The sequence below is a fragment of the Phocoena sinus genome, chromosome 2 (genome assembly GCF_008692025.1).
Source record: "Phocoena sinus isolate mPhoSin1 chromosome 2, mPhoSin1.pri, whole genome shotgun sequence".
In the NCBI taxonomy this organism is placed as follows: Eukaryota; Metazoa; Chordata; class Mammalia; order Artiodactyla; family Phocoenidae; genus Phocoena; species Phocoena sinus.
In genome coordinates, this window is record NC_045764.1 from 110,484,715 (window position 1) to 110,501,678 (window position 16,964).

The 16,964-nt window shown below is 37.0% G+C and overlaps 1 protein-coding gene across 8 annotated transcripts in view; it reads right to left on the minus strand.

Moving 5' to 3' along the window:
* The window catches only part of HEATR5A (HEAT repeat containing 5A), a 111,508-nt gene that overhangs the window by 45,052 nt on the left and 49,492 nt on the right, over nt 1-16,964 (minus strand). For all 8 annotated transcript variants that reach the window (XM_032624379.1, XM_032624381.1, XM_032624377.1 and 5 more), the window contains 3 exons: nt 9,555-9,664; nt 4,694-4,857; nt 4,296-4,471 (listed from right to left, as the gene is read on the minus strand). In XM_032624379.1, coding sequence (XP_032480270.1) covers nt 4,296-4,471; nt 4,694-4,857; nt 9,555-9,664 — 450 coding nt within the window. The remainder of the gene's footprint in view (nt 1-4,295; nt 4,472-4,693; nt 4,858-9,554; nt 9,665-16,964) is intronic.

Here is a 16,964-nt window from a genome sequence, read left to right on the forward strand (position 1 = left end):
TAGTGATTCACAATTTTTAAAGGTTATACTTTATAGTTATCTAAAAATATTGGCTATATTCCGAGTTGTACAGTATATCCGTGTAGCTTATTTTTTACGTAATAGTTGGTACCTTTAATTCCCTCCCCCTATATTGCCCCTCCCACTTCCCTCTCCCCACAGGTAACCACTAGATGGTTCTCTGTATCTGTGAGTCTGCTTTTTTGTTATATTCACTAGTTCATTGTATTTTTAGATTCCACATGTACTGAAATACTTTTAAATAGCTATTAGTATTATATAATCTGGTAATACAATACCTTATTTACCCAGTTCCCTAGTTTGGGACATTTAGGCCATTTCTAATTTTTATTATAAATAACATGATTAATGTATCATATAAAAGTTTTTTCTGCCTATTTTCCAAGATTATATTTAAGTCATTATGTTTCAAGAATACATTTATGCCCAAATTGCCTGCAGGAAGAAAAATTAAGGATAACCATATGGTTATTAGCCTTATGAATTTAAAACCTAAAACATCATTATTAGATCACATCCTAGTCACCTGCTATAATGGAACTGTGTCATGTTGAAAGCAGTAAAAATACTTAAGGTTAGAGCTTGAGAATTTTGTTACATTATAATAAAACCTGACCTGTACTATTTTCTTGCCCACATTCATGGGCCAAAGATTGTAAATGAGACTACCAGAGCCCAAAATATTTTTCTCCACCCTTTACCCCCAAATTCTGACAGAGATCACAACAAAACATTCTGAATCTTCAGGAAGATGGAGATGACCAGTTTTCAGTAATACTGAATTGGTATTCCTAAGTAGTATCAATTATAACATATAATTATTAGTTCAGAATGAAATTAGATATTAAAAGTTTTGAGTCTGGATGAAATAAAAACACATAGGTAACTGAGTAAACAGCAAAGGCATAAAATTTGAAAATGCTGATTTACCTTACTTATATTTTCAGAGAGGGTGTATAATGGTGAAAATTTTCACTACTGAGAACTATAACTATCCTTTCCCTCTCTCTTCATCAACTCACAATCTACATTATTTATAGCATTTTTAGCAGTGGTTCTCAAACCTGGCTGTACACCAGAATCACCTAAGGAGTTTTTAAAAATTTCAGTGCCCAATGTAGTATGCATACCATTACTATTAACTCAGAATCTACGTTTTAAAAAGTTGTCCCAATGATTGCAATGTACAGTCAAGGGTGAAACAATCTTCAGGTGAATTAAGTAATTCATTCTTTGCAACTAGGTGCAAAATATATTGAAAAGTAACCATAAACAACACATACACAAGATCAGTAATAACTTCTTCTCTGTGTAGAATATCTTGATATTCCAGAACTTTAAACATTTTAGTGCTTTAAAATTATCGATGCGAACTTCTCTTATTTTTAGAATCCTACAGTCAAAATAAAGATAATTAGGGACTTCCCTGGTGGCACAGTGTTAAGAATCTGCCTGCCAGTGCAGGGGACACGGGTCTGAGCCCTGGTCCGGGAAGATCCCACATGCTGCAGAGCAACTAAGCCCGTGTGCCACAACTACCGAGCCCGTGTACAACTACCAAGCCTGCACTCTAGAGCCCGCGAGCCACAACTACTGAGCCTGTGTGCCGCAACTACTGAAGCCGGCATGCCTAGAGCCTGTGCTCCGCAACAAGAGGAGCCACCAAAATGAGAAGCCCGCGCACCACAACGAAAGGTAGGCCCTGCTCGTCGCAACTAGAGAAAGCTCACGTGCAGAATGAAGACCCAATGCAGCCAAAAACAAATAAATAAATAAATTTAATAAAAAATAATCAACTGATTTAAAGACAGTTTAATTTCTAATTACATAAATAAAATATGAAAAACCTATTTCTAAATCTTAGGACAACATCATGTTAACTACAAGAGTTTCTTTTAAACTGTTTAAACATGAAGATAACCACGATAACAAAATGCTTTAAAATATTCACTTGTTGTTGAATACAGGTACTTTGATTAAGATATTTCTTCTCTAGAAATGCAAATCTATGGCCCAAAGAAGAAAGGTCTGCCATTTTAAACAAGTATCATACCTAGGATAACAGGAAATTAGAAACTTAACTTTCCTATCTATGTTTCTCTGTGGTGCTCTAAGGGCACCCATTGGAGACTGCTGATAGTTGCTGAATCTGGGATCCTGCCAGACAACTTCCTTTAAAATTCTCCAAACCACTGCCTACTATTTTTATTCAGTTAGAATCCAAACAGAATGTTTTGCTTTCACCAGGTCTCAACTTTTTTATTAAAACAAACAAAACCTCTCCTCCCTTGAATATTCATTCTATATATTATTTTCATCCAGGTGGGATAAAAAGGAATTTGGCACGTTTTAAAGTTTATTAAACTTTAAACAACAGAAATAAGAAACTATTTTCTTGAGACTATAATTAGGCAATAAATCTGGGAGAAATAAAAAAAAAGAAAACCAAAAAAACCCCCCACGTTCTTTAGGAGAGTAATAAAATCAATTTTTTAAAAGGAAAGCTTCTAAGAAGTATACTTTTCTTTTTCACTTCTTATCTGAGACCTATCAAAAAGAGTTTAGTGGAGTCATTTAAAAACATGCTTAATTTAAATCTTTTGCCCACAAGGCTACCTCTGTTCCATCTACTGTAGTTACTGCTGTATTAATCCAAATTAATTATTTTAAACTAACTGTATGCACTAGATAATAGTACAGTTACAGACTAGTACAAATCTCATCCTCTCCATCAATTCTTCTTTGAAAATTCTAGTTCACTGTGATTCTCCTCTCATCTTTTAGTGCTACAGCATTCATTTATAACCTAGTCATATATTGTCTTAAAATACAACCCAAACTTTACAGTTACAGTATACACAGTGAACTATAGGCTACAAATTTCAAATCATCTCTTGAAATTAATCTCAAAATATACATGTAACATATAATACTGAGTAAATACTATCAATACTATCATTTTAAATGAAGATATGAAGCTATTAAAAATCAACATAAATGTTATTCATTTTTCTATCCACTGAAAGTAAACTATCCAAAAGCCTGTTTCAGAAATGTGTTGCTGACAAGACTCAAATATTTTTTGAGTCTTCATCAGAGACCAAGGTAACCTCCTTACCTAATTGGTATTCTCTGGAAGACAACAGATAAAATGATATAAAAGCTATGAGCTAGTCAAATGCGTGTTGCTTGTCTAGCATGAAAGAGACAGAGAATGAATGGGAATGAATGAGGATAGTTAATAATTTACAAACTGTTAACCAGCACAGCCCACGGGAGAGATTCACTTCCCACATAGTGTCTCAGATAGAAATTTCCTGGATACTAGCTATCAGAAGTGTTTTTTGATCCCCAAGAAAGTTATTATCCTGTTATTAAGAAACTCATTCTCAATGAGAAATCATTAGAAGCTTTTTTTTTTTCTTAATTTTATTTATTTTTGGCCGTGTTGGGTCTTCGTTGCTGCACGCGGGCTTTCTCTAGTTGAGGCGAGCAGGGGCTACTCTTCATTGTGGTGAGTGGGCTTCTCATTGCGGTGGCTTCTCTTGCTGCAGAGCACGGGCTCTCGGTGTGCGGGCTTCAGTAGTTGCAGCACGCAGGTTCAGTAGTTGTGGTGCACGGGCTTAGTTGCTCCGTGGCACGTGGGATCTTCCCGGACCAGGGATTGAACCCGTGTCCCCTGCATTGGCAGGCGGATTCTTAACCACTGAGCCACCATGGAAGTCCCAGAAGCCTTTGATTTTTAAAAACCAAAGTTCATTTTGAGTGAAGTGAATCCACCAAATTGAAGACTAATCTGTTTTAATCTAATTTTTGAAATCTACTAAAATGAAGACTAATCCCTGGATCTATGATGGCTTGATAAGGCCTCCAAGGTAAGAAAGCCTACGAGACCTTGTGTAAGCAGAAAACCAGTGTTTTACTTTGTAAGAATAGCTCATAAATCACTGTTCTTGTGACACTGAGTTTTTCATTTGTATTTTCAGCTAGATAAGAAGCTAATGTGGGAAAAGCACTGCATCCACAATAGTGCCTAGCAGTTTTCAGTTTAATCTCATCATTGACTTAATTACTTCTTATTAAATATTAGCCAGGTGAATGAACAAGAGCCTTTAATCTTACCTTCACCTGTCATCTATAAGAAATCTTTGATATTAATGAGAACTTCTGACAACATCATTCTTACCCACCGGTTCTCTATTATGCATTCATTGAACCAATTACCAATCCTGAAATGTTATTTCAGGATAAGTGAACTACTGAAGATGGTTTACCTTTGAGCTTCTCCCACATGAGCACATACAACTCCAAAGAGCTTGACTGCAGAGCTAATAACTGATAGTGTTGGAGGTAAGGGCTTAGGCACCGAATCTCCCTCTACATCTTTCTCGTAAATAGAATAAGGGTCATATTCGAGACTTCCACAAGCAATACCATTACCAAGCAGGAGCTAAAAGAAAAAAAAATTACATATAAGGTTTTAAAACCACTGTTCAGGACTTCCCTGGAGGTCCAGTGGTTGGGACTCTATACTCCCACTGCAGGGGGCACGGGTTTGATCCCTGGTCGGGGAACTAGGATCCCACATGCCACAAGTCGTGCCCCAAAATAAAAATAAAACCACTGTTTACAGATTGAATCAACCCAAAGAGTTATTGAAAAATGACCATACCTGTTCTTCAATAAATCTATGGTCAGTATCTTGTAGCAAAGGACTTAATATTAGAAGATCATCCTGATGACAGAGGCGTGGAAGTAAAAATGTGGATGCTGCCACCTGTATATCAGGGGCAGTCAAGTCAGCAGCCAGCTCTCTGAGGACAGCACAAAGGTATCCTGTTGAATCAGAGAAAAAGGGCAATTAGCAATTTAGTAATAGCAGTTAACTGGTCCAAGAATGGGGTTAAAAAAGCCCAGGCTGAACTTTAATCTACATATCAGCTAACTTTAATCTATCACAGCCAAAGCTAATATATCTCCTCCTTGAGGATGTCCTACCGATGAATGGCTCAACCATGTGTTGCTGGTCACAAGGATAAGAACAGACATCTCAAAGTATGTGTGTATGTATACTTTGTGATACTGAATAAATACTACACCCATTTTATTTAAATGACATAAAGCATAAAAACAGAATGAAAAAAGAGGAATAGATACAAAGGCAGAAAAAGAAGGCATAATAGTATGACACCCTAACAGCCCACCACCCCAGCGTATGACTGTCACTCATCCTAATCAGCTGGATTAACCTCATTCACCTATACTCCCAATCTACTGTCTCACCACTCCCCATATTATTTTGAAGCAATCCCTGGAAAGCATATCATTTCATCTACAAATATTTCATCGTGTATCACTAGACTTGAGGACATTTTAAACAATCTCATTATCACAATTTCGTGTTTTAAAAATCACTAAACAGGGACTTCCCTAGGGGTCCACAGTGCTTAAGACTCCGCACTCCCAATGCAGGGGGCCTGGGTTCGATCCCTGGTCAGGAAACTAGATCCCACATCCCACAACTAAGAGCCCACATGCTGCGACAAAGATCCCACATGCCGCAATGAAGACCCTGTGCAGCCAAATAAATACAATGAATTAAATAAATAAATAAAAATCACTAAACATCAAATACACATTCAGTGCTCAAATTGTCAATTGCTTCATTAATGCCTGTTTTTGTTTGCTTTTTATGTTTGAATCCAGACCTAAGTGAAGTATACATGTTGTAGCTACCTGATATATCTTAAGTCTCTTTCAATCTCAAGTTCTCCCCTCAACTTTTATTGCCCGTAATTTATTTGAAGAAATAAGATTATTTGTTCTATAGAAGTTTTTATAGATTATAGCCCCCAAGGTAATTTAATTTGTTCCTTTAATGTCTGCATTTTTTTGTAACTTGGAACCTGGATCTAGGGAGGATTCATCTTTTTTTTTTGGTTTGTTTGTAGTTTGGGTGCCAACCTAGTTCATAGGCAGCACTGAGATTTTCCTTGAGACATGAGACAACGTATGGCTGTCTCTTTTATATATACGGTTGGAAAAACTGGTCCAATTATCACACTGACCTAAGTTACCATTTCAAAGATATTTATCCTACTTTCTGATGGATTCGCAATAGAAAATTTTATCCACCTAGAGCATAAATGACTTTTGCTAGCTTGTAACTTAAGTACTTTAGGAAAGTGTAAAAATCATCTTGGAGAAACATTCACTTTTGGTTTTAAGCAACACCACCAGAACGAAATGAAGACTTGACTGAGTCTACTTATTAGAAGTGACAGGATGAGTTAGGAAGGGCTCACCTCCCATTATTTTCTGTATTATTAGTAGTGGTAAGAGTAGTAACAACAAATATTTATTGAGGATGTAATATGTGTCAGTAAATGTCCTAAAAGCTTTACATATAGTTTTCATAACCACCTCAAGAGGTCCAGTTAGTACTGTTATTTTATTAGGTAAGGAAACAGGAACAGAGAGTCTGTTAATTGCCCAAGGTCACACAGCAGTTACATGGCAGAGTTTGACTGAAACACAGGCAGTCCAGGCTTCAGAACTTAAGCTTTTAACTATCATGCTCATTCATACATTCAAACTGTGTTTAATATGATATACAAAGATGTTATTATATATAACCCTCCCTTCAAGAAGATAGAAGAGTTTCCCTGGTGGCGCAGTGGTTAAGAATCCACCTGCCAATGCAGGGGACATGGGTTTGATCCCTGGCCCGGGAAGATCCCACATGCCACGGAGCAACTAAGCCCATGCACCACAACTACTGAGCCTGCACTCTAGAGCCCACGTGCCACAACTACTGAAGCCTGTGCTTAGTAGTTCAGGCGTAGAGCCTGTGCTCTGCAACAAGAGAAGCCACCAAAATGAGAAGCCTGAGCACCACAACAAAGAGTAGCCCCTGCTCGCCGCAACTAGAGAAAGCCTGCGCACAGCAACAAAGACCCAACGCAGCCAAAAATAAAAACAAACAAATAAATAAATTCATATATATAAAAAAAGAAGATATAAGATACTGGACACACACATGTTAACTATAAAATGAAGGTAGGAAGTACTAAGTTTCATAGAGGATGAAAAGAGAACTGCTGAGGTTCGAGAAAGGAGAGGTTACACAGGAATTGGGGACAGCAGACAGGGATAATAAAAACTTAATGAAGCAGACGAGAGTTGCTTAAAGGAATGTCTGTTAGTTTAATTACCAGTATACGATACTCAGAAAAATAATTTTGTTGGTAGTACAATACGCAAGGTATGTTTGGTACTACAGCTAAATGTGACAACAGTGGTAAATCTCCATTTCTCATTTAAAGTGACTGCTGGCCTAACTGTCCCTGAACAAAGTACTCAAAGAAAGGGCTTCCCTGGTGGCGCAGTGGTTGAGAGTCCGCCTGCCGATGCAGGGGACGCGGGTTCGTGCCCCAGTCTGGGAAGATCCCACATGCCGCGGAGTGGCTGGCCCGTGACCCATGGCTGCTGAGCCTGCGCGTCCGGACCCTGTGCTCCGCAACGGGAGAGGCCACAGCAGTGAGAGGCCCGCATAGCGCAAAAAAAAAAAAAAAGTACTCAAAGATGATTCAATTTTAAAATGCAAATATGCCTTTGCTGTAGAAATACATCACTTTCTGATGCTAATGAGGAGCAATTTTCAGTGTAGAGAAAATTAAAATACTTGAAAGGAGATCCATAACAAAACTAAGACAGGAAATAAAAATTAAGAACCCAATTTTCTTTTTTTTTTTTGAGGTACGTGGGCCTCTCACTGTTATGGCCTCTCCCGTCGTGGAGCAACAGGCTCTGGACGCGCAGGCTCAGCGGCCATGGCTCACGGGCCCAGCCACTCCACGGCATGTGGGATCTTCCTGGACCAGGGCACGAACTTGTGTCCCCTGCAACGGCAGGCGGACCCTCAACCACTGCGCCACCAGGGAAGCCCTAGATTTTCTTTTTTCAACAAGTTAGTTCATAGTAATTCCTGACTTCATTTCCCAGTGAACACTCCGGAACTGATTTTAAATCTATACACTAGTATATTAATTATTCCTTTAAGACTTCTGATTGCATTCCCAAACTCCAATTCTGAGAAAATAGTACAAGACTTTGTTTTTCTCTTTAAGTCCTTCAAGGGCAGACTTATATTATCATTTATCAGAAGATACACTGTGGATTTTAAGTTGATCTCCTAATATTCCTATATGTTTAATGAAGACTTCAAAAAATCAATTTTTTCGTCTGTTGTTTGAGACAGACCTATCACTAAGCTTTGTCTATTTATTCTCTACTAGGTTACTTATAAATGGATTGGCAGCACAGCATGAAACAGATCTATGTTATCTTGATTCTGCTATTTACTGGATACATAAACTTGAGTTGGTTTTTGTAACCTCTTTGTGCCTTTATCTGTCAAGTGAGGAAAATGTAACTAGCTCACTGTATTATCTTAAGATAAATGGGGTAATATAAACAATTTCTAGTATACCACCTGGCATACAGAAATGACTCTTGATACAGTTTCTGAGAAAGGGCAATGTACAGTGTATCCACTTTTTTTCCAGAGAAGTAAATACAAAATTCTTATTTTATATCAAATATTTTGCTAGGTACATTTGTGAACCAGGAAGAGAGGTGGTAGGAATAATATCACTCACATAATGATAAAGGCCAAGACAGAAGTTATAAGTTAGTATCAATATTTTGAACTACTGTGGTATATATTATATTGCATTTATTTGCAGAATAAAGATATAAAACAATAAAAGCAGTATTTTTACAAGAAATAGATTTAAAGAAACATTGACTTAATATGGTTGGTTGAAAATGATAAAAATTTTTTAAAAAATAGATGCTCCCATTAGAGACAACTTTCAGCTTTCACCTCTTAAAACAAGCATCTTAAGTTATTCAGTAGTAGTAGCAATGTATTTTCTTAAAACTGTATTTTAAATTTACAAGAAAAGTTTTAGAACTAATTGTAAAATAGGGGCAAGTTTATTTTACCAAATGCAGTATTCTAGTATTCCAAAGCCATCCTGGGCCTAATAAAAGCAAATCCTACATTATAAACTTAATAAAATCAATTATACCTTGGTATACTGTTCAAAATTAAACTTTTATCTGGGCAGAGTTAAGAATGGAATAGTGGAAGGAAACGTATACAACAGATAACCACTCCAGAAGGAAACTAGGAGTGGCCAAATTTCTAATAGATTTGAATTATATATTCTGCAGAAAGCCCTGGAGTAGAATCAAGACCAATCTTTGTGACTCATTCTCTCCCACACAGTGAAACTAGGGACTTTTTCTCAGAAGAGAGAACACCGCAAGAAATGGAGAAGTAGTTTTTTTTTTTTAATGTATTTTATTTACTACAAAATCGTGAACACATGGGTTAAGACTGAACTCCCTAAACCTCCTAGAAACAAAGCACTAAATAACTGCCATATAATTCATTTGTTCAGGTATTACTTTCCAGGCACTGTGTTAGCCACAAACAGTAAAACACTTTGGTGTAAGGCACATACCTTCATAGGTCTCAGGAGGTAATAAAATCAACAATTCATAAAGCCTCTGTCTATAAACTACTGATGGTGTTTTCAAAGGACTTCCGTATGTTTTTAGTATTGAAGAAAGCCTTAAAGTAAAAGAAAAAACACATCTTAAGTGTGTACGTTATACAACAACGTATAAATATTCAACATGTTGACATATAAAGCAGCTATATATAATTAGTGAACATTAGCACTGCTTTTATTATTTTTTATAATGTGTGACTTTAAGTTAAATGAGGAATTATAAGCATCACACATGGAAACTATTTTGCTATCTTTTCTACACACTTCATAAAACTATATATTCAGCTACGATTTCTAAGGCTGTATCTTATCTAGAAGCTGCAACTCTTACTAAACTCCAAAATTTACAACACTGCATTTGTGAAAAATAAAATCTATTACATAGAAAAGGAACAGGCCAAAGAAACAAACAAATTGAAGACACAAATACCTAGAGAAAAATCCAAGTGTCTGTTAGAAACTTGATCTGGAATGTGATCACCAAATAAAAATGAATCATCAAAATACACAAAATCATAAAACAAATTCTCTTTTAATAAAGCACAAGCTAAGCCAATGTTTCCCTAAAAGTTCCAGTCATGAAATCTCTTAACACTTCCCGTCTTCACTCTCTTCTTTCATGTTCATGTACTTTTTTTTAATCTTCTATTCATTCTCACTACTGGTATTAAGACATCATTTTACTGATATTCATTCAACTAACAAATATTTATTAAAGGATTACTACTCTTTGCCAAGGTACCATGTTATCAACTGGTGTACAGTTTTCATCCCCTGTAGCAATACACAAATTCAATGGAATTACTTTTGTTGTGCCACTGGAATAAATCCACTATGCTGTCATGGAATGAGGTTTCCAGGTACTCTAAGAAATTCTGGCAATGTTTATTCATTTGTATTTTCTAGAAAAATACCGCTTGCTTTTACTCGTTTCTAGATGAAAAGAAGAGTTATCTTTGACTTGTCATTTTATTAAAAAAGAAAAACTTGGTTCCATTTTTTATCTTTCAGGTTAGTAAACAACATTTATAAAACCTGGGTAGAAGGTTTTTAGTTATGAAAGTTAAGAATAAATCCACTGTAATTTTGTACTTCTCTAAAACAAGATTGGAAGAATTACAGCTGACATATGAAAACTATTTAAATCATATTGACAAGACATTAAGAAATTACAAATTATATCCTTAAAAATCCTGCAACATTCATTTAGTTTAAATACAACAGAATTTAGTTCAGTGGGTTGTTTGCATGCGTGTGTTTTTTTTTTTTTTTTTTTTTTTTTGCGGTACGCGGGCCTCTCACTGCTGTGGCCTCTCCCGCCGCGGAGCACAGGCTCCGGACGCGCAGGCCCAGCGGCCATGGCTCACGGGCCCAGCCGCTCCGCGGCATGCGGGATCCTCCCCGACCGGGGCACGAACCCGTGTCCGCTGCATCGGCAGGCGGACTCTCAACCACTGCGCCACCAGGGAAGCCCTGCATGCGTGTGTTTTAAGAAAATAAGATGTATACAACAAAATTAGAACTCAGGAAAGCATTCCTAGGGGTTTCTGCTTCTATAAATAGGGCAGATTAGAGTCTCTGAAGGGCCTTCCTCTATAAATACACTTAGATCCTGGATAAAAGATAATTAGCATTGCTAGACTTGAAGAAAGGGACTTTTCCAAGGCTTAACTCCCACCCCACCAAACAAACAAACATAAAATGCATGAAACAAAACATGAGCTAAAATCAGAGTGGGAACACCAATACCAATACCAACAAAAGAACTTCAATTGAGCTTGTGCCCCTGGCAAGGTAGTGTTGATAAATGGGATCCCCTGAAGGTAGTTTAAATGGTCCCAGGTCCTGGCAGAGGCAAAGGCCTATTGAATTAAACCCAGCTGAAGAGAAAATTAGTGAACTGGAAGAGACAGCAGAATAAATCACCCAGAAAACAGCAGAAAGAAAAGGAAAAAATATATATATTAGAAAAAGATTAAGAGACATGGAAGACAATACAAAAAGACTGAAAATGTGTTTAATCACAGTTCCGGAAGGAAAGTTTAACAAGAACGGAAAACAGGCAATATTTAAAGAGATAACAGCCACTCTTCCAGAACTCCTGAAAGACATGAATCCAACAAAATATACAGCAAATTGGATAAAGAAATTCACAAACTGCCAGTTTAAAGCAGAAATTGTGAGATTCAATTTTTAAGAACTCCAATTATATGCAGCTTATGATACACCTAAAAACACAGTGACGTGGAAAAAGACATACCACACATATGATACTGTAAACATTAGACTTTAATCAAAAAGTATTACTAAGGACGAAGAGAGTTATTGTATAATGATAAAAGATTCAACTCATCGGGAAGATATAATTACTTTCTCAAAATATGAAAAAAGAAACATAAAACTTTGGAGAAAAACTGATAAGCCCAGTATCACAGTGGAGGAGTTTTAACACATCACTCAATTATTGATAGGTTAAACAAAGAAAAGGTTAGTGAAAATAGACGGAACAATGTGACTAAAAGAACATTTGTATAGAGCAAGTCTCAACAAATTTAAAAGGACAAGTAACATACAGATCATATTGACTAAGTACAATGCAATTACGTTAACAATCAGTAACAAAACTGCAAGCTAAAAACTGTTGCATACATTCAGAAACTTAAAAACATACTTCTGAACAACTTCAAAGAAATTATAATGAAATTTTAAAACACATAAAATGGAAAAAATAGAAATAATAATTTCAATACTTGTAGAATTCAGCAACTGGATCCTTACAGGGAAAACTATGGCCTTAGCTTATATTAAAAGAATTAAAAGAAATTCAGTGAGCTAAGCATTCAAATTAAGCTGTCAGAAGAAGAACAAGAATTTAAGAAAATGGGAATAATAACAAGCAATAATTAATGAAATAGAAAACAAGTTCAAGTTTCGTTCACAATGGCGGAGTAGAAGGACAAGCGCTCACTCCCTCTTGTGAGAGCACCGGAATCACATCTGGACCCAGGGGGAAGGAGCAGTGACCCCATAGGAGACTGAACCAGACCTACCTGCTAGCGTTGGAGGGTCCCCGCAGAGGCAGGGGGTGGCTGTGGCTCACTGAGGGGACAAGGACACTGGCAGCAGAAGTTCTGGGAAGTACTCCTTGGCATGAGGCCTCCCAGAGTCCGCCATAAGCCCTAGCAAAGAGCATGTAGCCTCCAGTGCTCGGTCACCTCAGGCCAAACAACCAACAGGGAGGGAACGCAGTCCCACCCATCAGCAGACAAGCGGATTAAAGTTTTACTGAGCTCTACCCACCACCAGTTCCTCCGGATCAGGAAGCTTGCACAAGCCTCTTAGACAGGCTCATCCACCAGAGGGCAGAGAGCAGAAGGAAGAAGAACTACAATACTGCAGCCTGTGGGATGAAAACCACATTCACAGAAAGACAGACAAAATGAAAAGGCAGAGGACTATGTACCAGATGAAGGAACAAGATAAAACCCCAGAAATACAAATAAATGACGTGGAGATAGGCAACCTTCCAGAAAAAGAATTCAGAATAATGATAGTGAAGATGATCCAGGACCTCGGAAAAAGAACAGAGGCAAAGATCAAGAAGATGCAAGAAAGGTTTAACAAACACCTAGAAGAATTAAAGAACAAACAAGCAAAGATAAACAATACAATAAATGAAATGAAAAATACATGAGAAGAAATCAATAGCAGAATAACTGAAGCAGAAGAAAGGATAAGTGACCTGGAAGACAGAATGGTGGAATTCACTGCCATGGAACAGAATAAAGAAAAAAGAATGACAAGAAGTGAAGACAGGCTAAGAGACCTCTGGGACAAGATTAAAAACACCAACATTCACATTATAGGGGTCCCAGAAGAAGAAGACAGAGAGAAAGGACCTGAGAAAATATTTGAAGAGATTAAACTTCCCCAACATGGGAATGGAAATAGCCACCCAAGGCCAGGAAGCACAGAGAGTCCCATACAGGACAAACCCAAGGAGAAACATGCCGAAACACATAGTCATCAAATTGACAAAAATTAAAGACAAAGAAAAATTACTAAAAGCAACAAGGGAAAAATGACAAATAACATACAAGGGAACTCCCATAAGGTTAACAGCTGATTTCTCAGCAGAAACTCTACAAGCCAGAAGGGAGTGGCATGGTATATTAAAAGTGATGTAAGGGAAGGACCTAAAACCAAGATTACTCTACCCGGCAAGGATCTCATTCAGATTAAACAGAGAAATCAAAAGGTTTACAGACAAGCAAAAGCTAAGAGAATTCAGCACCACCAAACCAGCTCTACAACAAATGCGAAAGGAACTTCTCTAAGTGGGAAACACAAGAGAAGAAAAGGACCTACAAAAACAAACCCAAAACAATTAAGAAAATGGTAATAGGAACATACATATCAATAATTACCTTAAATATGAATGGATTAAATGTCCCAACCAAAAGACATAGGCTTGCTGAATGGATACAAAAACAAGAGCCATATATATGCTGTATACAAGAGACCCACTTCACACCTAGGGACACATACAGACTGAAAGTGAGAGGACTGAAAAAGATATTCCATGCAAATGGAAATCAAATGAAAGCTGGAGTAGCAATATTCATCTCAGATAAAATAGACTTAAAAATAATGTTACAAGAGACAAGGAAGGACACTACATAATGATCAAGCAATCAATTTAAGAAGAAGACATAACAATTATAAATATATATGCACCCAGGGGCTTCCCTGGTGGTGCGGTGGTTAAGAATCTTCCTGCCAATGCAGGGAACATGGGTTTGAGCCCTGGTCTGGGAAGATCGCACATGCCACAGAGCAACTAAGCCAGTGTGCCACAACTACTGAGCCTGCGCTCTAGAGCCCGTGAGCCACAGCTACTGAAGCCCACATGCTTAGAGCCCATGCTCCGCAACAAGAGAAGCCACTGTAATGAGAAGTCCGCACACCACAATGAAGAGTAGCCCCTGCTCGCCACAACTAAAGCCTGTGCGCAGGTATAAAGACCCAATGCAGCCAGAAATAAAAGAAATTAATTAAAAATAAGTAAATAAATATGCACCCAACACAGGAGCACATCACTACATAAGGCAAATGATAACAGCTATAAAACAGGAAATCAACAGTAACACAATAATAGAGGGGGATGTTAACACCTCACTTACACCAACAGACAGGTCATCCAGACATAAAATTAATAAGAAACACAACCTTTAAATGACACAACAGACCAGACAGATTTAACTAACATTTATAGGACATTCCATCTAAAAATAGAGCAGATTACACTTTCTTCTCAAGTGCACATGGAACATTCTTCAGGACAGATCAAATGCTGGGTCACAAATCAAGCCTCAGTAAATTTAAGAAAATTGAAATCATATCAAGTATCCTTTCTAACCACAATGCTATGAGATTAGAAATAAATTACAGGGAAAAAACCATCAAACACACAAAGGCTAAACAATATGTTACTAAATAACCAAGAGATCACTGATGAAATCAAAGAGGACATCAAAAAATACCTAGAGACAAAAGACAACGAAAACATGATGATCCAAAACTTATGTGATACAGCAAAAGCAGTTCTAAGAGGGAATTTTATAGCAGTACAATCCTACCTCAAGCAACAAGATAAATCTCAAATAACAATCTAACCTTACACCTAAAGGAACTAGAGAAAGAACAAACAAAACGCTAAGTTAGTAGAAGGGAAGAAATCATAAATATCAGAGCAGAAATAAATGAAATACAAAGAAAACAATAGCAAAGATCAATAAAATTAAAAGTTGTTTTTTTGAGAAGATAAACAAAATTGATAAACCTTTAGCCAGACTCATCAAGAAAAAGAAGGAGAAGACTCAAATCAACAGAATTAGAAATGAAAGAGGAGAAGTTACAATGAACACTGCAGAAATACAAAGCATCCTAAGAGACTACTACAAGCAACTCTTTGCCAATAAAATGGACAACCTGGAAGAAATGGATAAATTCACAGAAAGGTATAACCTTCCAAGACCGAACCAGGAAGAAATAGAAAATATGAACAGACCAATCACAAGGAATGAAGTTGAAACTGTGATTAAAAATCATCCAACAAACAAAAGTCCAGGACCAGATGGCTTCACAGGTGAATTCTATCAAACATTTAGAGAAAATCTCATACCCATCATTCTCAAACTCTTCCAAAAAATTGTAGAGGAGGGAACACTCCTAAAGTCATTCTACGAGGCCACCATCACCCTGATACCAAAACCAGACAGAGATACTACAAAAAAAGAAAATTACAGACCAGTATCACTGATGAATATAGATGCAAAAATCCTCAATAAAATACTAGCAAACAGAATCCAACAACACATTAAAAGGATTATACACCATGACCAAGTGGGATTGATCCTGGGATGCAAGGATTCTTCAATATATGCAAATCAATCAATGTGATACACCATATTAACAAATTGAAGAATAAATACCATACGATCATCTCAATAGATGCAGAAAAAGCTTTTGACAAAATTCAACAGCCATTTATGGTAAAAAAAACTCTCCAGAAAGTGGGCAGAGGGAACCTACCTCAACACAATAATGGCCTTATATGACAAACCCAAAGCGAACATTGTTCTCAGTGGTGAAAAAATGAAAGCATTTCCTCTAAGATCACGAACAAGACAAAGATGTTCACTCTCACCACTATTATTGAACATAGCCTTGGAAGTTTTAGCCATGGCAATCAGAGAAGAAAAAGAAATAAAAGGAATCCAAATTGGAAAAGAAGAAGTAAAACTGTCAGTGTTTGCAGATGACATGATACTATACATAGAAAATCCTAAAAATGCCACCAGAAAACTACTAGAGCTAGTCAATTAATTTGGTAACGTAACAGGATGCAAAACTGATGCACAGAAATCTCTTGCATTCCTATACACTAATAACAGAAAATCAGAAACAGAAATCAAGGAAACACTCCCATTCACAACTGCAACAAAAAGAATAAAATACCTAGGAATAAACCTACCTAAACAGGCAGAAGACCTGTATGCGGAAAACTGTAAGACACTGATGAAAGAAATCGAAGATGATACAAACAGATGGAGAGATATACCATGTTTGTGGACTGGAAGAATCAATACTGCGAAAACGACTATACTACCCAAAGCAATCTACAGATTCAATGCAATCTTTATATTACCAATGGCATTTTTTACAGAACTAGAACATAAAATCTGTATGGAGACACAAAAGATCCCAAATAGCCAAAGCAAATTTGAGGGAAAAAAACAGAGCTGGAGGAATCAGACTCACTGACTTCAGACTATACTACAAAGCTACAGAAATCAA